Source organism: Syngnathus scovelli, chromosome 18 (assembly GCF_024217435.2).
Source record: "Syngnathus scovelli strain Florida chromosome 18, RoL_Ssco_1.2, whole genome shotgun sequence".
Taxonomy (NCBI): Eukaryota; Metazoa; Chordata; class Actinopteri; order Syngnathiformes; family Syngnathidae; genus Syngnathus; species Syngnathus scovelli.
Genome location: NC_090864.1, coordinates 12,131,956 through 12,153,468, shown reverse-complemented (window position 1 = coordinate 12,153,468; position 21,513 = coordinate 12,131,956). Strand labels below are relative to the sequence as shown.

General features: G+C 49.3%; 1 protein-coding gene across 4 annotated transcripts; it reads left to right on the top strand.

Annotated features, from left to right (window-relative positions):
* The first annotated feature begins 1,319 nt into the window (after positions 1 to 1,319).
* On the top strand, positions 1,320 to 19,632 carry rbm33a (RNA binding motif protein 33a). 4 transcript variants are annotated; one of them, XM_049749010.2, is made up of 19 exons: positions 1,320 to 1,581; positions 3,425 to 3,503; positions 3,586 to 3,634; positions 3,709 to 3,779; positions 3,841 to 4,072; positions 5,647 to 5,772; positions 5,858 to 6,026; positions 6,089 to 6,285; positions 6,453 to 6,762; positions 7,380 to 7,441; positions 9,519 to 9,654; positions 9,980 to 10,311; positions 10,709 to 11,020; positions 11,117 to 11,392; positions 11,725 to 12,453; positions 13,914 to 14,111; positions 14,621 to 14,800; positions 15,155 to 15,243; positions 15,534 to 19,632. In XM_049749010.2, the coding sequence occupies exons 1-19, from the start codon at positions 1,563 to 1,565 to the stop codon at positions 15,580 to 15,582; spliced, it is 3,615 nt and encodes a 1,204-aa protein (XP_049604967.1). In that variant the 5' UTR covers positions 1,320 to 1,562; the 3' UTR covers positions 15,583 to 19,632. The 4 variants fall into 4 exon arrangements, with proteins under 4 accessions (XP_049604967.1, XP_049604966.1, XP_049604965.1 ...); XM_049749009.2 differs by having other exon boundaries at positions 6,414 to 6,762; XM_049749008.2 differs by having other exon boundaries at positions 6,411 to 6,762.
* The last annotated feature ends 1,881 nt before the right edge of the window (positions 19,633 to 21,513 follow it).

The following is a 21,513-nucleotide window of genomic DNA, read 5'->3' as shown; positions in this document are numbered from 1 at the left end:
TCACTCTTGACACTTTTGTTAATAATCCAGTCATACAGATAAAACAACACTAGGCCGCATTATTGCCTGCCACCTGTCTGCCATGTGTCTTCAAACATTGAGTATTTTTACTATTTTTGCTTTGCAGAGTTTAACTTGCTTACGATTTTGTGCAGGCAACAATTTTGAGCCTGAATTGAAGGGATTCACTTTCCTATGGGAAAGGAGGCAATTGTCTCGCGCATAAAACCACTTCAAAGACGTTTGGATTTCGTCAGGCATGTTTTTCCGTCCGTCGGGGGAAAATAACAAATCTTGTCCGCTTTGGCTCTGCACCCCTTTTCTTTTTTTATTTGCATTGTTATGGAAAACCGCTGGATTTGGACAGGCCATAATAGAGTGTGACAGCTCTCCTTTTTCACCATTTATTTGGGAGAGAAATAACAAATCCTGGGAAAGTGAATCCAGAAGGGAGGGCGATAAATACACTGTATTGCTTCCAGGAACAGCTGTATGGAGTGAATGTGTAATGACATGACATATGGTAGCCATTGCCACGGACAGTGACAAAAAACATATAAGCAAAACAACTGATTGTATTGAACGCTGTTTCTCTTGCATTCCATGAATATGCATCATCTGCTCCCTTGATCCCCTCCATAAGCCATCTTTGCAGATATTGACCTGGTTGGTGCCACAAAATGGCTTCCTCCTCACAGCGGGAGCCCATAATAAGGCAATACAATGAGGTTTCACTTCACTGCTCACCTCTCTTTGGTTGTCTCGCACCTTCTTTGTTGACCTTTTTCAGCCCGGGAGGAATTTCAAGGGGGGCTAACGAATCGTCTGATGGAAATGATGAATGATGGGGAAGAAGGATGGTGTAGTAGCTACGGAGGTGCGCTATGTGAATTTTATGACTTGAATTACCCCAAATATTCCACATCAACGTTCTATATATTCATGACCGCTTTGTATTGCGGATTGAAGGATTAAACAAATGCAGGACTCCATCCTTCTACCAATCAATGCTCTATATACAGTGCCTATTCTTCGATTGGTACTGTGGTTGAACAATAATATGGCTATGTTCATCATTGACTTGCCACGTACATTACATACATTCATATAAAGTGCCTCTGATTAACAAATAAACGAAGAGTTGTTTTAATGGGTTTTTTCTTATAGTTGTTATTGATTAATTCCAGCAGAAGACGCCAGCCAACTCTTGTTCTGAAAACAGTTGTTTTCGGTCTTGTATTTCCTCACCTCGCCGAGCGAGGGCACTGTTTTTTTCCCTCACCCGCAATGAGAACGGAAGCGCAGAGCGCTGCCATGTTTGTGCTCGGCTAGTTAGTTAGCTAGCGACATAGCGCGGCGGGGGGTACTGAGCAGCCGCGCGCTTGTTCTTTCCTTCGTTGCTTCGAAAGCACTACTTGCTCCAATCGCGCATTTCGCCTTTCCGACCTTGTAACTACTACCAAATGTTCCCCCCAGCCCCAGCTCCAGCTCCAGCCCCAGCCCCAGCCCCAGCCCCAGCCCCAGTCTAGTCGCACTCCTCAAACGGAAAGCGCTCGCGCACCATGTCGGCCAATGACGAGGGTAAGCGGCTCTTGCCTTCCTTACGGGTGCTAGGCTAACTAACTTAGCCGAGCGGCTAACGTGAGCCGTGTTGGCTAGCTGGTTTTGTACATACACCGAAATTGAGGTTTTCCCAATCAAATTTAAGTCGGACGTTTGGATGGGTTGTATTTGTTTGGATTTTGCTTAGCTTATTCGGTGGCTGGCTGAGATTTGGCTTCGTGTAACTCATCCGAATTCGTAGTTTGGTTTAGTTGCGTCGCTCAATGCATCCCGCGAACGCTATAGCGATCAACCAAAGCGCAATAACAGGACTGACTATATGGCAACAAATCCACCGACGTCGTTGTTTTCTTACCTCACTGCAGCATGTAATGATCTCGCTCCGGCTCACAACTAAACGGTATTTCATTTGCACTGACGCATGTTATTGTTTTCTGAACGCCATGTCACTACTGTTCGCTGTTTTTGTGCTCGTTTCAAAATGCCGTAACATGCTTCTAAAGCTTGATCCAAATAGAAAGGTAGTACAGTACATGACAAGGAAAATCGCTGTGACTTTTGCAGTGTTTTATTGACCTATTGACTGTTGTGCTTCGGCATCCCGGTGTTCAAATACTGTTGCAGTTGAGGATCTTTATTTAGACGAAAGTAGTTCTTCGCCACCCTTTTGTTATCTGTCTGCAATTAATGTACAGCAGGGGTCACCAACCTTTCTTAAACCGAGAGCTACTTCCTGGGTACTGATTAAGGCAAAAGGCTACCAGTTTGACACACACTTCTGAAATAGCCAATTTACTCAATTTAGCTTTCACTTTGTTATTATTGTCATTTCCAGTTCTCATGTATGTGATTTTAACAAGAATAGCAAAAATAAAGTCAAACCTCGGTTTTCGACCACAATCCGTTCCAGAAGGCGGTTCGAGAAGCAAATCGGTCGAATTCCGAATCCATTTTTCCCATTACAAATAATAGAGAAAATTTTAGTCCGTTCCAAGACTAAAAAAACCCCCCCTTTTTTTTTTTTTAAACATTTTTTTCATTTGCGCATTTTTCTCCGATCGCGCAACTGCAGCGCACCGCCGAACGCGCAACCGTAGCACGTCGCCGACCGCGCAACTGCACAGCGCTGGTCGCATTATTGTGACAGAGCCGTCGCTGAAATTTAGAAAATATTTTTAAAGTCCTGATGTACTTTCTAAAATTTAAGTGGACTTCAGTGCTCGGGGAGCTTTATTTGGTCCGATCGCGCAACTGCAGCGCGCCGGGCGCTCAGTGTCGCATTGCTTTAAGAGCGTCTTTGTGTTTTAGGACGGCTTTTCTGCTCCCACTTGCTTTCTTTGGAGGCATGATTAGGGATTAATACAATCCTCAAAGTAACGAAAATACAATTACTACAGATTCAGTCGGCATCCGGGCCGCGCGGTCGGGTTTTCTCGGGTCCTCCCGGCTCATCTCGTGAGGTTCGACCTCCGAATTTTGTTCAACAACCGAAGCATAAAAATCTCGAATTTTTTGTTCAAATTCCGATTTGTTCGAGAACCGGGACGTTCAGAAACCGAGGTTTGACTGTAAAATAGATAGATGCAGCTCACTGACAAGTGCCGCTATTTGAGCTAATTTTAGAACAGTCCTGCGGGCGACTCATGCGGACCTCACGGGCTACCCGGTGCCCGCGGGCACCGTGTTGGTGACCCCTGATGTACAGTGTTATCGAATAGCAGTGGTTTCTGTTAGTAACTAAGCCGGTCAAATTGGAAGCCTGTGGATAGATAATAAGTGGTTGGTTTCCTTTGGATTGTCACGGTCGTGAAATCATGATTTCCTGAAGGGAGGGATATTGCATTCTTCTTTTCTCTCATAGATGATACCTTTGATGAATATGACAAGCCTGGAACGGAGCGTTCACGAAGGAGGAGGGGCGAAGATGATGATTTAGAGAGGTAAGTCGTGCTCCCAGTTTAAAAAAAAACCCACCTGTGTTTTCTGAGATGTGTCCAAATGCTTGTCTTTTCTCCCCCAAAGCGATTTGGAGGAGGATTTGTTAGAAGAATTCTCACCGTCGGGTAAGAAGGTAAGTCGTCCCCCCAAAAATCGGACATAGTCACATTTTCTTTCCATACTTTGACTTTTCCCTCTCCCCTCCAGAATCTTTCTGAAGATGAGGACGAAGAGCTGAATGATGCTCTTCTACAGAGCGATGAGGAAGAACACATGAGGTAAGGCAGCTCAGCAATCCCTCCTTTTGCTTCCGTATGACGTGAAGTGACGTGTGTCCAGTGGTCAGGAAGTGAGCGTCAACGCCCCGTACGGAGTCACCTACTCGAATGACGCCGTCAACCTGGGCGCCGCCGACTACGATGACACGAGCGCGGAGCCGGGCTACCCGCGGGAACGCGAGGAATACTCCGACGACTACGCCCGGGACATGGTGGCCGAAGACCAAGTAGATTACGCCGCAGACGAAGTGCTCGACATCCAAATCAATGAGCCCATTGATGGAGAATTTCAAGTGAGTTGAGAGACTGCATCCATATCAATTAGTCAGAGATTTGACCCATGACCTTCACCATCCATCTATTTTCTATGGTCTGCATCCTCCTTGGGGTCTTATGTTTGTATATTAGGATGTCCCGCCGCCGGCCTCTTTAATTCACTTCTAGTTGACCATTTTTGTGTTCTATTGTGTCCGAAAGATATCGCTTCCCTTTTGGTGACTGTGAGAATTGGAAATCTGTTCAGGGAGAAGGAGATGTAGGTCTTTATTTATTTATTTATTTTTTTTTTTACCCCCCTCTGCTATCGCATAATTTCTCCATCACGCTGACAACGTTTCCGCTGACGGCTTGTTTGGCGGGAGGCGACGCTCCGCCGAGCGCCATTGTGACCTTGGGCTCGCTATCTCCGGGCGATTAAGGAGACGCTTTGTGCTGCCACTCGCCGAGGTTAATGCGTGCAGGTTGGGATGGCCGGCCGGCCGGACGGCCGTTTGATGGAGGCTTTTATCCGCCGCATCTGATAACGGCGTCGTGCAGGTGAAAAGATTATTGACCGTCCTGAGGACAGTCCTATACACGTCCCTGGTGATTGATGGTGAGCTTCTCTTTATTTGCTGGCCTCAACGCTAAGAGGATCAAAGATAGGCGTCCATCGGTCGGCCAACGTGCCCCGTGCTGTTGGGCACCTGATAGATATGGACAAAACGATGGGGACGCCTGGCCTTCACATGGGCATGGGCGCGCGTGCGTCCGTCCCATCCAACTGATTTTGTGGCTGGCCCTACACTGTTTGTTGCTTTGACCTTATGTTGCCAACCGGAGTCAAATTCCTTGTTTGGCATGCGCAAACTTGGCCAATAAAGCTGATTCTGAGTTTTGTTTTAATTGCAAGCAAGCAAGCAAGCCGTACGCCACTTGAATGGCGCTCGCTCATTGTGGCGCCTTTGCCACGTGGGGGTGAAACACACATTTTAAAGTGCTTGTCATCTGCTACCGTTTGCGTGGCAACACGTTGGACTCGTTTACGCAGCGAGCGCTTGCTTTTACACAGCGACGCCACGTTCAGATCATTACATCGGTGTTCCCCCTCACTCGTATGTGGTTGGAATAGCTGGCTCTAATATGGGCAAAATGTATTTTATTTAAAAAAAATCTGACCAATGAAGTCAGTTTCCCCCTTGGAATCTTATCACATTTATTTCATATTGGAATCAATCAATCTCCTTGGTTATCGGGAATTAGCGGCAAATGATGGCATCTTGAGTTAGTCTGCGATTGTCGTCTGCAGACTGTGATGGAGTTTTGCCCACGTTTCTCTATACTATCATGTCCATCATTTACATCTCATTGAATTTCAAATGCTGTCAGGAATAGTAATGAAGCCATGCTCCCACTGTTATGCTAATTTGCTAGCAGAAGGGGGGGGGGGCGCTTGGGCTTCCCCTCTACACCATTTGTATTTGCCTCAATGCAATTAGTTCATCTTTTTTTTTTTTTTTTTACGATGTAGACTTTTGAAACCTTTTTCGTTTGCACCAATTCACAACAGTCCCTTTTTCAACCTTTTTGGCCGCCGGCCGGCCGACAGGACAATGAATATCAAACCTATGAGGATGAAGAAGGAGTGGAGCAGGAAGTGGCCCCCGAGGAGGAGAATTTGGGGGATGAACAGCAGGCAGAGGCGGAAGGCTCCCAGGTCTTTGAAAGGCAAGAGGTACAGTGCGGGATATGGTCGCATTCGTGGAGCAGAAGCACCTTTCTGCTTGTTTCCCTTCCATTGCCAAATGTTTTGCCCCCAGGTCGGAAGCGAAGCCATGGCCGAAGAAGCGCCAAAGGAGGATTCCGACGACGACGAGGAAGACGACGGAGACTCCGGTCGTATCCGCTTCAAGTCGGAGAGGAAGGACGCCGTTGTCGTGCGCTTGGCCGATGCCGGCACTAAGCGGAGGAATATCCCCGAAACGCTAGGTAGCAAAAAGGCCTTTTGAAAATTGCCACGAAAGCTTCAATTGAGTGCTTTTATTTTGCAGAACTGTCGGAGAAGGCCAAAAGGGATCTCATAGAGCTGGAGCAGCAAGAACGGTATAAACGGCAAAATCGCTACGGGGGTCGAGGAGGAAGGGGCGGCGGCGGCGGCTATGCTGGATTCGGAATGCACACCGTGAGAGGTGGACACAGAGTACGAATGAATGAGCACAACTTCCACCCAAGGGGCGGCAACATGCGGGTAAAAGTCCAAACTAGCATTTGTATCCCAAATTCGACCTGAATGCTTTGCTACTAATTGACTGTTTAGTAATGACACAGCTTACGGTCTGGTTCTTTCCTCCTCCATCCCTTCCTAAACATCAGCAGTCCTCTCGAATGCCTCTCCTCCATCTTCCCCACCAACAGCCGCAGCAGCAGCCGCACCACCCGCTGTCCCGGCCGCGGGGACCCCACCCCTTCCAAGAGCGCTCGCACGGGCAGCAGCCCCTGCAGCCCCTCATCACCACGCACCGCTCACCGCTGCAGCCCCAGATGGAGGCGCCGCCGCGACTTTTGGGCTCCCCGCCGGCCACTTTTGGCCATCAACACAACCAGCAGCAGCAGCCGCAGCAGCACCACCACCACCACCACCATCATCAGCAGCAGCAGCCAACGCACCCCAAAAACATCCACATCAACCCCCATTTCAGAGGCTCGGCACCGTCCACTGGGCCAGGTTGGTTCCCCAAAGTGGAGAAATCATGTTTATGCAGGCGTCAGGGCGTGCTGTAAAGATGATACATGACTACATTTCTGCCGCTTGAGCGGAAGCCAAGCAATTCCTCCTTAGGAATTAGGCTGCCTCGGGCTCTCTGCCGCCACGTTTTGCATTGTAAATGGACCCCACCGGATCACCTTTTTTTTTTCTTTTCTCCCCCACGCAATTTGAAATCTGGCTGCCGGTTTCCCGCTGTCCGCACAAGCTGTCTGGATTAGAATGTCATTTTGTCGGCAAGGCGAGTGACAAGTGAATAGCCCTTGCTACCATTAATAGGATCGTTTTTTTTTTTTTGGGGTCTGGTGATATTTCATTCCCCGCGATGGGTTTATCTGGCCTGTCTGTCCGGCAAAGTTTTGCTCCAACCAAAGCATGTTAGGCTTATTTGATTGATTGATTGATTGATTGATTGATTGATTGATTGATTGATTGATTGATTGATTGATTTGCTCCTTTCCTCGCCTTCCCAACACAACCTCGGTGTTACTTGATTGAAGAAATAGTTGTAAAGTTCCTTGTAATGATGTGGTCCTTGTCTTCCACCTCTCTGCCGACGGCCCTCCTTTTCATCGCAGCGCCCTTGATGCCTCCTGCTCCGAGCCAGCCTCGGCCTGCGGTGGGCCCTCAAAGGTTTCCTGTAAGTAGCAGCTGCACTTTGCCGCCGGCCGCCACCGCTCCACACTAGCCAGCTTCTCCGTGCAAAAGTATCATCAGTCCGAGCAGTGCTCTCGGAGCCAATTTGTAAACACCGATAGGCGTGGCGGCGATGGCGGCGACATAACTGGAAAAGCGCGATAGGAGCCGGCCGGAGGTGGGAGCGGCCGGCGGGACTCGGTTAGCGGCGGCTCGTCACGCTCGCTCGGGCTGGGGCTGGGGCTGGGGCTCAGAGCGGCCGTCTCCACACATAATGGAGGTTCAAATTCCCTTTTCTCCAAGTGCTATTTGACTTAATGAAACATGGTGGTATTTTCACGGGGCTGGGTGGGCCTCTCGCCACGTATTTGTTCCTAAGCGCAATTTCACGTGGGCTACCTCGAGTCTTCCTGGCTTGATTTCACTCTCAAAGGATCTGAGCCAGGGATAACTTTAAAGTCATTACGCTCCGGGGAGGGAGCAGCTCGCCCGCTATAGTCGCTGATTGGATTGGCGTCTTTGCTCCTTTTTATACACTTCGCCCAATCCATCCATAAGTCTGTTTTGATGTTCATTTGTGCGCCATTGATAGCACAGCAGCTGTTTATTTCTTTTGCCAGTGGTGCCGGCCGGACTGAAAAAGGCCTTTTGATAAAGAGCGCGCGCGCGCGCGGCGGCGGCGTCCATTTTCCATGCGCCGATGAAATTGAGGCTGCGGTTGCCACGGACACCGTTTGAAATGCACACGCCGGTCGGGAACGGCCCTTTTAGCAGTGGACGTGCGCTGGCTCGTGATTATCATACATTATCATCCCACGGCAGCCGGGCGGGGGCTTTGGCCTCCAGAGTTATTGAACGGAATTTTCATGAGTGCTTTTGAAATTCCTGCTGCTTAATTATGGGGCTCAAATTAGACATTTGCTTCCTCGCCGACACCCCAACATCTCCATACGCAGTACATAAGTGATAAAGATCACTACAGGCGTGAATTTCATGCAGCTGAATACGGTGAATTGACAGCCCGCACGGTCGGTGGGTCGGTCGCAGAACAATAACACAAAAAACGCCACGCCGTTCCTTCAACGGAGTTGACGCTCACCGTTTGCATTCATTTTTTGACCTCTCATTACGATTAGTCTCAGTTATCCCTGGGCTGGCGAGGGCTCAGCATCGGCGGCGTATTGAACAGCCCGGCCCAGGCCAGCCCAGCCCCCCAAGCCACTTTATGGAGGATTAGAAGCGAGCGGATGAGCCGCGCTCTTCCAGTCGTCATTGTGAAATGGTGCCTGTCTTGACCTTTTCAAACACTCTCCCCTCCCTCCTGTCCTTAAGCCTCTTTGATTAACTTTGTGTTAAGCAACTTTTGGGGACTGGCTCGCTCGACGAAGATGGCTTAAGCCGCCTCGATAGCATCTTAAGTAATTGACAATGAGCTGGGAGGCGGCGGGCATCCCATTTGTGGAAGTGGCACGTGTTGAATAGCAGGTTCATTTTTCAACAGAGATGAAGGTTTGGAAGAACAATGCAGGCGGTGATGAGAGCTAATTGAATTCCAATGAGGGAGGGATTAGACGCTTGTTATCAGCTTCTCCGACCAAGATAGATACGAGATGGAAACGTATGCAATGGACAGACCGAAAGCTTAAGTGCTTGAAACAATGATGAGGGCACTTTGAAATCCTCCCCCGCCCTGTTAGCCTCGACTTCATCAAGGCCCAAGTCGCATTAATGTGGCTTAGACTGATTGGCACGCATGTTCAATTACAAGGAGCGGCCGGCTACCCAAAAGTCCTCGCAAATGATGGCCCCGGGTGCAGTTATTTACTCATTGACACGGGAGGAGAGTCATGGAATCATTTTCCTCAATTAGGCTGCTATGTAATGAGGGGGGAAGATGGACCCTTATGGAGAATGGCAGGCAGAGTCGTAAAGCAGAACAAATAAGTTGCGTCGTTCCCAGAAAACATTGTTTAGGATCGCCTTGGCGTTAAAACCAGGTTTAAAACCGTTCCGGCCGGACCATTCGGATCATCGCAGCCGCCGATACAGTTTGCCTGATCCTCAAGGCGTTGTTTTGCAAGGCACCGGGAGACTTCCATCATCAGCACATGGCGAATGATTTTGGTCAGCCCCAGCGGCCGCCTCATCATCACATGGAGCCCTTCAGGAACCAGCCGCGTCAAGGCCCCCCGGACAGGGAACCCCTCTTTATGGGAGGTGAGTCTGGTGCCAGCCAAGCTGGCACAAAGGTCACCGTGCTTTCATCTTATTCCACATCAGTGGGGGTGCGCAGCGCAGCGCAGTGCAGCGCAGCGCTCATGTTAAATGCATGTTGCTCCATATGCTTTGCATTCATTTCAATGAGCTGTGGGAAAAGGCCAGTCAACACCTACGTATGTACATTCTTTTATATTTCCAGTCAGTACTTGTGTGCTATTTTAGCCTTTCACCTTGATAGCACGTTGACACACCTGCAGAGGGATTTACCTAGGTTACAAATTCTGACATCTGTGTTGTTTTCTTGCTTCTGCTTGTCACGCAGGCCCGGAACGCGCGGATCCGACAAGCTTTCCAGGGCAGCTCATGTTTGATCCCAACCCGCTCCTGAACGCCAGCCTGCATCAGCAGCAAATGCCCGCTCAGGGTCACATGAGTTTCGGAGCGCCGGCCTTCGGCCAGCGGGGCCCGCTCGGACTGTTCTCCAGAGAGCCGCCGAGGCCCGGCCTCCCCCCTCCCCAAGGCCACCAGGGGCTGGTCGGCTTGAATCAACAAGGTCCCCCTCCCAACCAGTCCAGGCCCTTCCTCAACCCTCGTCAGCCCTTCAGTCAGCAGGGAGGCCTCTTCCCTCCGCCGCAAGCCCAATTTGGCATGCAGGTACGAGTGAGAGCGACTGACATCCGATTGTTGTTTTTTGCTCTATCGAGATCCGCTTTTCTTATTATCATCATCAACAACAACGACGACGACAACAAAAGTTTATGATAGTCATCTTTGCATTTGATTATTGAACTGATTGCTGTACCGGACGGAGCAGTATTTACACCATAACAACACCAGCAATGATATTCAGTGCAAGTGAAGCGAAAAGGTCTTTAAAGGCTCCGGTATTAATGGCACATTTGCAGTCTGTTGAGACTGAGACAAGAGCGCCCTCTAGTGATTGAAGCGCTCACCATTAACGCTCACGTCGCCGCATGGTAGTGGTAAGGCAAACAATAGATCGATGGATTTGTAATCAATCAATCAACCTTGTTGAAATGATTTGTTTCAGGGCTTGATACCCGGGCCCCCTCAGCCTCCAATGCAGGACTCGCTACCCTCCCACCAGCCCATCCACCAACAGCACCACCGGCAGGAGCTCCTCCACCACCACCACCACCACCACCATCATCAGCAGCAGCAGCAGCAGCATCAGCAGCAGCAGCAGCAGCAGCAGCAACGGCTCAACCTCAACGAGCCTCCCCGCTTGCTGCACCACGGACAGAATCTCTTCCAGCAGCAGCTGTCGCACAGCGGTCCGAGACAGGCCAGCCCCCGCCTGCAAAACGTACAACAGCGCAACATGGCCAACAGGCAAAGGATGGTGAGACTTTTTTTTGTGCGTCGCTGTTTGCTGACCCCCTGATGCGTAGTAGCAACAAAATGTTTGTTGTCGATTTTTGTTTTCTCCTTTCTGCAGAACGCACCTGCTTCCAAGCAAATCCACCCTCAGCGCAACAGCAACCTACGGGAGCTCCCCGTAGCACCTGGCAACGCAAACATGGCCTCCCTCGGCGCCAATGTCAGGCCCGTCGCCAAGGCAACGCAGGGGGTGCGTCCCGTGCAGCGTGCTCACGCGCTGCTGCCTGGAGGCGGCAGAGGAAGGGGCCAGGTTGCTGACAAGGCCAGCCCGCAGCCCGGGGCCCCCGGCAGGACGGTCATTTGCAAGGAAAGCCCCAGCAGCGCCGAAGCGCAGGTCAGATTTTTCACCCAAAAAGCTTTAGGACTTGAGTTCGATGTCTTTCCCCACGGAATTTGATTTGAGCATTTCCTCAGTCTTCCTGGCCAAACTACTAAATGATTGTGTAAGTCATGAGCTCCATTGGCTTTCTTTCCACTCCCGGCATCAGTCAAGCATATTAGCGACTCCCGTTCATTCCAAAGCTAATCACATGGTCGCTAATGACAGCAGCCTGGGGAAGCGATCGATACGATCGCTTAACTCTGATTACGTTTCAATGTCACGACCTCGCCGATACACCATGGTAACGTTTGCCGCCACGCGGCGTTCCTCCCCTCGCGACGCAGGACGAGGACGAAGAGACCCGGCAGTACCGTCTGAAGATCGAGGAGCAGAAGCGCCTCCGAGAGGAGATCCTGAGGAGGAAGGAGCTGAGGCGGCAGATGCAGGCTGGCGTCAGGAAAAAAGAGCTACTGGACAGGATCAGCACGCCGGCGCCAACACAGAGCCAAGAAAAACAGCCGGCAGCGCCTGCCCCGCAGGTCCTGCTTTTACCGGTGTCGCAGCAGCAGCAGCTGCCGCCGCCGCCGCAGCAGCAGCCACAGCCGCCGCAGCCGCCGGAACAACGTCAGCCTCCTCCGCTGCAACAGCAGAGACCGCCGCCGCAGCGACCCCAGCAGCCCTTCAATCAGTCGCTCGGTAATCCCAACGGCGCGGCGCCTCGCCCCAATGTCAAGTCACGCTTACAGATGGGAACGGCAAATAGCCAGCAGCCACAGACTCTCCGGCCAGGTCCGGAGCAGCAGTGGAGGCAGCCCCAGCCGCAAAGCCCTCTGCAGCAGCAGCAGCAGCAGCAGAGAAGGACGAGCGGGCCGCTGAATGTCAACAAAGCCGGCGCTCCCGACCAGTTTGCTCAGATCAGCTTAAAAAACATTCCCGCGCTGGGGCCTGGCCAGCCCCAGGCTCAAGGACTTAAACCTGGGGCGAAAAGAACGGTGATGCAGCGCGCCAAGCTCGCTGACGGCGAAGGCCAGCACTTGCCGCAAAAAGTCCGAGTGGTCAAACTTTCCGGCGCGGTGAGCAAAGCTTTTCCATTTACTTTGTCCCAATTTAACACACGCACTCACCCACACACTTATGTCCAGATACAGAAAAGCCCCGCAATTGACGGGGGACAAGGCTAGGTGGGGTTTTCTTTTTACTCAAAAGGTGAGGACCATATTTAGGGCACTGCGCCTTAACGAACACCCGCTACGGCGACGCGTCAAAGAGAGACTCGTGTGACATTTATCTGCAAACTTGCGGGACACCTCGTCACGGCTCTTAAAGGTTGACGTCCTCTTATAAGGGCAACGTGTAGAAATTGGGGGCGGTTTGGTGTTCTTGGAGAGTGACAGTAACCCCAAGAAAGCCAAGCAGCATTAGCGCCATTTTCCGCTCGCTTGAGTGCCGTGCCTTTAATTAGCCAGCAATCTTTATTGAAAACTCACAAAAGGCCGGCATGTTTAACACTCATAAGCTCTCCGAATCCTCCTCCCCATCCCGGAGGATCACGCTGGCTGCAGATGAAGATAACCGCGTGTCAGCGCCTTAATGGAAACCCGCGTCGCGGTTATCAGACGCGCCGCATCTTTGGAAGGGGGGGGGGGGATAACGAGAGATGGAAACGGCAAAAAGATTCTCTCCCTTCCTCATTGTTCCGCTGTCATCAACGAGAGCTTGACAATGTTATCTGCCGCCTTTTCCTCCTTGCCGTCATCCCTCCGTCAGCCGCCCCCCTCGTGGAGCCGTCCCTCAGGTGCGAAGCGACAAAGGAACGCCAATCCAAGACCCTTGTAATTAATCTTTGCTGCTCGAAAAAGCAAGAGACAGCGGGGGTGGGGGTGGGGGGTCGTCGGATGTGAAGCATAATACCTGTGCTAAGCAAGTTGCCACTTTTGAGGATTTGGATGGCTTAGGCAAAGTGATAAGAGGCAAAGTATATTTTCATCAGGGATAATACAAAGCATGGCATGGCAAGACACAAAGGAGGAGGCGAGGCGAGGCGAGGCGAGGCGAGGATGTGAAGTGGGGGATGGGCTGCGCATCCAGCTGCTGTCGTTCCAGTGTAATGCAGTTTAGGATTTGATGGGCACCATCGCGAGCTGGGATTTCTATCGGGGGCTCTAATCCATTTACTCCAGTCGGGGCGGGTCGCAGATACGGCCTCTTTTCTTTCCGCGTATTGATCTGTCACGTCTCGCCGTAGAGTCCCGCGCGAGAGACGACCTTCAATTCCTCCCCGCGCGTCAAAGCTGCGACTTTATTTGCTAATGAGACAATCACCTTGCCGAGTCGATAGTTACACAGGAGCGGCGACACGGCGCGTAAAGTCATCTTTATATTCATTGCTTTTCAGCTAAAAAGTTCCCACCTTTTTGTTGCCACAAAATGCCGCCAAGACCCTTGGCTTGTGTGTGAAGCGTGATCAAATAGTGCAAGTCAACTTGGAGAAAATAATCCAAAATAAGCTTGTCTGTCATGCATTGCCTTGCAGCCTGGGAAAGGCCTGGAGGCCACGGCTTTCCCGATACAGCAGCAGCAGCAGCCGCCGCCACCGCCGGGCCCCTGGCCAGACAACCCTTTCAGGCAGAGCATCCAAAGGAAAGTCACCATGGCGGGACAACAAGTGCGCGGCGCGGGAGGGATGCGACATTTGGGCCGAGGGAGCATGGGCTACCCGCAGCAGAACAGGGTCTGTATATTGTTCACGTTGCTTTTTGAATCAAACTGATCGTTGGAAGCAAAGCGTCGACTAAATGCTGCGGCCGCTGGTCGTGACAAGCGGAAAGCCGTGTTTCACGGGTGGGGGCCGCCTCGGGTCCCCCGGCCTCTCTGCGCGCCAGCCAGGCAGGCAGGCTGTCAGCGCCAGCCAGGCTGCCGACACGCTCGCTGATGCTGACAGGCTGAGGCAGCCACCAGCACGCATCTGATGCGGTATACCTTTCACTCACGGGCTCGTCGTCGTACGAAGACGTGTGCCGAGGCGTGCGCTGACATTGATGATCTCTGTAGAAAAATGATAAGTCAATCACAGGAAAGTCAGCCATGACTGAGGCGTGCGCGCCAGCCCGCCCGCCCGCCCAAGAAAGACTATCTACCTCCTTTCACCGTTGCTCTTCACCACGCCGTTGGATGAAAGATTGAAACGTCAGCATGGCTGAGAGGAAAGCGTTTTCAACTCCGTGTGCGCGTCTGTCGCAGGTGGTGGTGTCGGGCCGGGGAAGAGGGGGCGCCCCCGCGGGTCGAGGAGGTCCCGCGGGTGCCCGACAAGGCCAGAGGGTCGGCGAGAGTCTACGGCGCACCGTCACCATCGAGGGCCTGTCGTCGTCCACCACCGACGTGCAGCTGCAGAGCCTTTTAAGATCCATCGGTCCGATCGAGGTAAGTGTTTGGAGATGATGTGGATACTGCGTTTGTTGTGTCGCTATGAAAATAGAAGAGGTCCTTTTATGCTCTAAACGCTCATTCTTTCTGCTTCTCTAACAACCAATCCAACCTTCAATTGTTCAGTAATGACGTTTTCCTGCGCGGTCTCACAGTGCCCCCTGTTGCTCATTTAGTAGCTCTACATACATCCAGCAAGGAATTTCCCTCCCTTCACGGGGAGGGAGGGCTTTTTGCCCCCTTTTTGCCCCCTTTTTGCCCTCTTTTTGCCCTCTTTTTGCCCTCTTGCGTGGGCGAAGTGAATCTTCATCCCCGCCCCTAACTGCGTGTCACCTTCTCTATCTATGGCAGATGTTCCGAATGATACCTCAGCAAAGGAAAGCAATTGCCGTCTTTTCAAGTCCCCAACACGCCGCAAGTTTTCAAATGAGCTTCCATAGGTAATTTGCTTTCTTCCTTTCATATTAGTCGAGAGGAACCTCCGCAGTCAGAGTTTGGCCAAATGATCAGGGAACCTTGCCTTGAATGTATTGTACCTTTTTGACATTGATAATAACGGAGTCATCAAATTGTGCCTGTGCTCGTGACTTTTATTTGGAATTGACTAACTTTGCCACTTGAGTCATTCTTGCGTGACTCCGTGTTTGACTGTGGAGGTTCAGCTCGTACGTTGCCGTGCAATTTATTTTGTCGAAAGCCCCTAAACACCATTGTTACGCTCGCCACACAGGCACATGATTGATTTGTCCCACATTGACGTGCAGCTGATTGACGGATGAGGGAAGCGCGCCGCTGCCGCCGCCGCAAAGTCAAGGAACGTCAACGTTCTACGCGCCCACGCCCCACCCCGTGTGCCCCCCCCCCCCCCCCCCCCCCCCCCCCCGAACCCCCTCGTCGTACGATACGCTGCCGTTTTGGCGGTCAGTCGGCTAGCCGTCGCGTTTGCACGCAGGTGTCGTCCTTGGAACTTGGAACAATCCAACACTACACCGCATGCTTGATTAGCCATTTTCATATAGTAGAGGAATGACGCCCAAGATAAAAGTTTGTGTTGTATGGTACACGTGGACACTAAGACTGGATAATGGTTGCCCCCCCCTACCCGAACGTGACCATTAGGTTATGACATGAAGTTTACATTTAGGAAGAGAGCTCAGCTCGCTGCTTATTTGGTTGTCCCGGCTGAGGTTGCAGTAGCGTGGTCTCCGCTCTAGGTGGCAGCATTGCATCGCGTTGCATCGCATCGCGTTGCATGGCATGGCATCACTTATGGGAAGCGAATGGCTGGCTCAGTGTCTGTCCTCGTGGCCCTTGAAATTGCGGCCAACATGCGGCGCTGTTCACTTTGATTCCGTTTTAACTGACTTTCCACACAAAGAGAGTGAGCGAGCGATTGAGCGAGCGAGCACCTCTTGCGATGTCAATTTTAGTTCCACAGAAATTAAGCGTCATGAATTGGTACTTTTTAATTGGTTGCTGTTTTTTGTCCAAATGTGTTGAACCAAGCCCTGTCTTTGCTCCACTCGTCAGTTGAAAGTTAAATGGACGAACCGATGAAGGCACTTTTTAACGTTTTCCTTCATTTAAGGCTCAGAACAGCCACGTCACCTGCTATCAGCAGTTTTTAACCGACCTTCTAAGGTTCCTAATGATTTTCAGGCGTCTCGCAAATGCGTACTTAGGTACCATTCAACCTCAGTTTTGTTTCGTTTTGTAGACTTTCCAAAAGTGTCACTCACTTTGAGGGGGCAGCCATTACCCGTGTAGAAATACGAATGACATACTGGGCGGAGCGGTGCGTTGACGGTTGAAGGCATTTTTAGGTCAAATGTCCAGGCGTCGTAAATAGCTCTTACTCTGAGTTTGTGTCTGAACGTCAAATGATAAGCGCATTTGTGTTGGTGAGTGGGGAAAAGCAAAAAAAGGATTGCTTGAGGGTTAAAAAATAAAAAAGATGGCCAATATAACCGTGAGCGAGCGGGTATGTGAAGCCGCTTCAACTTTAGCCTGTGTGACGTCCATGTTTGTCCTGCCTTTGAGCAGGTACCTGCTTGTTATATATTTGTGTTCCCTCCCGTGCCTAACTCTGGGACTGTTTGCCAAATACTACCTCACAAATTGGAAGGGAAGTGCCACTGAATGTTGCAAATTGAAATACTAGCAAGAGTGCTCAGCTCAGAAATGTGCTAGCTAACACGTCGGGAGGCAGGCAGGGCAGGGCAGTTCATTTGTACGTTTCACGCAGGAAACAAACGGGCTTACCCGTCCGTCCGTGAATGAAACAAATATCGCTACCGAAGGATGCCCACGTCGCAACAATTGGGCCAGATTTGGGCCTTTTCTCTCCTTTGTCAGCCTCCTGCCCGTCCTCTCCAAATGATTGTCCTGTGCTGTGGGAAGGCTTGAGTTCCTTACGAGCTAACCGTAAATCTTGGCCGATCTGGATTGGGTGTGGCAACGTGCTGGCCCGTCCGTCCCTCTTGCTACTCCAACTGATAGCTTGCTAGCTCGATGTGTATGTCCTTTTAAAGATAGTCAAGGCACTTTGCCCGTGCCTGTGTGAACCGACGTACTTTGAGCTATGAAGACTCAATTGGCTTGAACAATTTAGTGGTATTTCCCCTCAGTTACAAAAACCGCACACACACACACACACACACACACACACACACACGCACACACACCAAAGAGCCTTAACCCAAGTGTAGCGTAGCCAAGGGTACGATGAGCACAATTGATTTGTGGATTGTGCATGCAAAACTTGACTTGTGTCTGTTGTACATTTGTTATCATGAACTGAAGCCTTAGTTTTTTTATCCTTTCTATTGCGTTTGTTTTGGGTTGAAGTGACATTCCAAAGGTTCTTCCCCCCCCAGCCCCCTTTTGTTCTTCTGTTGAGTGTTTGTGCTAAATCCAGTGGATTTTTCTTTTTTATGATCAAGTACTGACCATGCCAGTCGTAATACTTAAGAATAAGTCAGAAGCTCAGATTCACATTGAATCTATTTGCACCTTGTTTATTGAGGTATTGTATTTGTTTTTTTTTTGTTTTTATATACACACAATGCACTTTTTAAATGTTTTATTTTTTTGGAAGATGTTCCACGTGAGCAGAGAAATGCTCGTAACCTCGTAAGGTTTTTGAAACGGAATGATTCAAAAGTTGCACGCACCTTTAACACTTATTCAATGTGCTTTAACTTTTTGTTTTCGCAGGGCCATTTGATGATCGGAAATGTCGCTGAACTATTAATCCATATTTTATTTCTTTAGGTGGCTGTCCCACACAGATCCGCAGGCTGCTGGTCTTTGAGATACCGTATTTCCTCAAATAGTGCCCCCCCACCCCCGCAAAGTTCTCCCTTTTTTGACATGTGGGGAGTAACTGAAAGCTATTTGCATTTTTTAATCTGTTGCTCATCAGAAGAGCAACACTTTTTGAAACATGTTGAGTCTCTTGGATGAATTAGTGACGTCAATACCCCCCCAGCCACTATATGAGGAGTTACGGTAGTCATGAAATGCCTCATTTAAATGTTTTAGCAATGATTGAAACTCTGGGTCAATTCTGCTAGTAACACATTTGAACTTTTTTCTACATTTGTAGTCATATTAAAAGCTGCTTTAAGATGCACTAAACTATCGGACGTAGTGTTTGTTAAAACGAGACAAATTTCCTAAATTTACGATGAGTCATTGACGCCCGCCCCGCTAAAAATGGTTGGAATTGTCTTCATTCTTAAAACTAAGTGTACCACAAATGCTAAAACAATATTAAACGCAACATTCAAAATAAATAGCTTTGATTTGGTTTGAAAAATGCCAATGCAAATCAAATACGCATGATGGAAAATTCCATTTGACATTGCTTACAAAGGATTTGACATGCTGCATTTCCTGGGCCTACAGCAGCCACTCTCTCACTCCTAACAACCCAGGCTAAACTTAGTGGCATCTTGGAGTAATATACAAAACGGGATAGTTTTCCAAATAATAGCCACATCATTCTGCATCTTTTCTCATGATCTCTTTTTGATGTGATGGCATGCATGAAATGTTGACAAGCAAAAATCCAAAGTGATGTTGAAGGCAGCTTCATTACTGGCAATCAAATAGAAGCATAAGATGTGTTTTTCATCTTGCATTTTTTTCCCCTAACCCTTCCTCACTTGAATTTACGGCCTGTGGCCACAGGTGTCGCCGTTTCCTCGTCCTCCAATAATGTGACCTTTTCCCTCAGCCACTTGCACTTTAGTCACTCAGTTGACAGACAGCAAAGCTTCGCCAGGCAGCCAGCCAGCCAGCCAGCCAGCCAGCCAGCCAGCACCTGGTGTGAATCGACAGTGCACTTTTAATCTTTCACTCCTTCCTTGGCTTCTTTCTTCCTTCCCTCCCTCCCTCCCTCCCTCGTTCGCTCGCTCGCTCGCTCGCTTTTCCTCGCTCGACGTTGTCCTTGTTCATGAAAGACTTGTATTGAGCAGGGTGGCGGGCCCGCCCCGGATCGCCACACTGCATTTGGAGCAAGCAACTGAGCGAGCGCTTGACGCACGCACGCACGTACTTTTTTTCTTCTTCTTCGTCTTTTTTGTGAACCATAACACACACCTACCTCACTTTGTGCAAAAGCAACTCTGAAGCATCCCGTTGCCAAAGCGGCTTGCTGTGTATGTTCAAACTGTGATGTTGTGACATGCAAAACATCAAATCCAATGTACCCATTTTTGAATTTTTTTTATTTGGATGTAACCCAAGATGTCTATTTTTAAAAGGAGACGTGCAGATGTTCAGTTTGAGATCACAAAGTGAATTAAAAGGCTTTGACACATGAACAGTTGCAATCATGAGGTTTATTAATCACGCGTACGTGTACTGTGTGCTCAATGGACGCATTGGTTTTTGTACTTTTTTGTCTTTTCTCACACAATAAATGGCAACATCAACATTTTTCTTGCTCAACAGTCCATTTTAACCAGAGATGCTTCATTCCTAAATCTATTCAAAATGACTTGTCATCAAGTTGACTGGTTGTGTCGCCTCGCCGCCACCGCTGTATCTAAGGAATTTCAAGCATGCACTTTATCATTGATTTGCTCTATTATCAATTGTAAGGGTTAGGCTGCTGCAACACGAGATAAAAGACACAAGAAGAAACGTGAATCGTTGTAGTTTTCTGCACAATGTCTTTCCTCCAAAAACATCTCTGTCTCATCCGACCGACCCCTAGCTCAGTATATGGGAGGGAGGGAGGGAGGACAAAGCGCAAAGGAGCTCTTTTGTGTCACTTGCAGACACTCTGCGCTTGCAAAAGTCAACATTTGTGACAGTCTGTGGCTCTCAATTTCTCGTTGAGCTGCGAGGCAGACTCCAGGGCCCCTGGAGGGATTAGACGGGAGGGAGGGAGGGAGGGAGGCTGTGTTTACCTGCGCCCAGGAATGCCGCCTCTCGTGCGCGTACGCTTTTGTATCCGCATGCAGGGACCCCGGCCGGCCGGGGTCACACTCGGCGCTTGAGACGGACCACCTCGCCCCCACCCAAAGAAAATTCCACCTCACAATACCAACAAGTACACACAATGTGGGCCAACCTAGAGCAGGATGTGGAATTCCTGCTTGTGTTGCAACACTTCTTGGTTGAAGGCTTGTCTTTAATCATTTTAGGAATGCTCCTTACGTTACTAGTAAAGCTGAGTTATAATGTCAACCAAAAGAGTCGTCTGAATGTTACAAACTCGAGCCAAGATATTACTTTTGAAATTTCGAGCGCAAATGTACACAGGGTCACGTGTTTTTTGTTATCCTTTTATAATTTTTTTTTCACGTTGCACTACCATTAGTTTCCACATGGTGTCGCTTTTGGCAAACTTTTAACACCGTACGCTCTTCAACCCGCCGTATGGCGTTTTAATCTACGCTCTTTAATCTACTTTGCAGCCGAGCTGGTGACGTTTGAGGTCGTCACGTCGGTTTCAAAGAGCCCGTAAAGCGTTCCAACGGATCGAACAAACACGCTTTGTGTGTGTGCTGGGAGGGAGGGAGGGAGGGATGGAGGTTATTTGCAGAGGGCAAAACTCGTCACATTTGACGAGAGCGCTCCACATTTCACAGGCACGCGAAAGGTTTCTCCAAGTGCAATATGTCCATTTTTGGAAGCCACACGTTGTTGTTGGCTTCTTTCATTGATTGATTGATTGATTGATTGATTGATTTGCCCTTTCTCGCACTCTTCTATTTTTTTAACCGTTTGCTTTTAACGAATAAGCCCACCGTTCCGACGTCCATTCAAACAGAGACATATAACAACTCCCAAGTTTGCACACGTTTTCTTTATCATCGCTTTGTAATAAACATATAAATAATAAACTCTAGATATTTGTTCTCAACACATTGCCCTGTCATCAAAGTTGTATGCGCTGTGTGTGTGTGTATATATATATATATATATATATATACACACACACACACACACACACATACACCATCGGTAGAAAACTATTTCCCTATGATCCCTATTGAAAATATGGTGGAAAAAAATAAAACTACATTTTAGTACATGTACATGAGTTACTTATGAATTTATTCAATGAAACAGTACGACTTGTAACTGTTACCGAATTGTCAGAATCTGCATTTAATGTTTTTTTTTTCAACAAGGAAAATGAACATAAGAATAAAAACAAAAATGGTTGCAACACAAAATAAAGAATGCAGACA

Excerpts from the sequence above, each read along its gene's own strand:
- rbm33a (XM_049749008.2), top strand. Across the intron at positions 4,073-5,646 it reads CCATTGATGGAGAATTTCAA|GACAATGAATATCAAACCTA; the intron begins GTGAGTTGAGAG and ends GCCGGCCGACAG. Across the intron at positions 15,244-15,533 it reads TTTCAAATGAGCTTCCATAG|GCACATGATTGATTTGTCCC; the intron begins GTAATTTGCTTT and ends CTCGCCACACAG.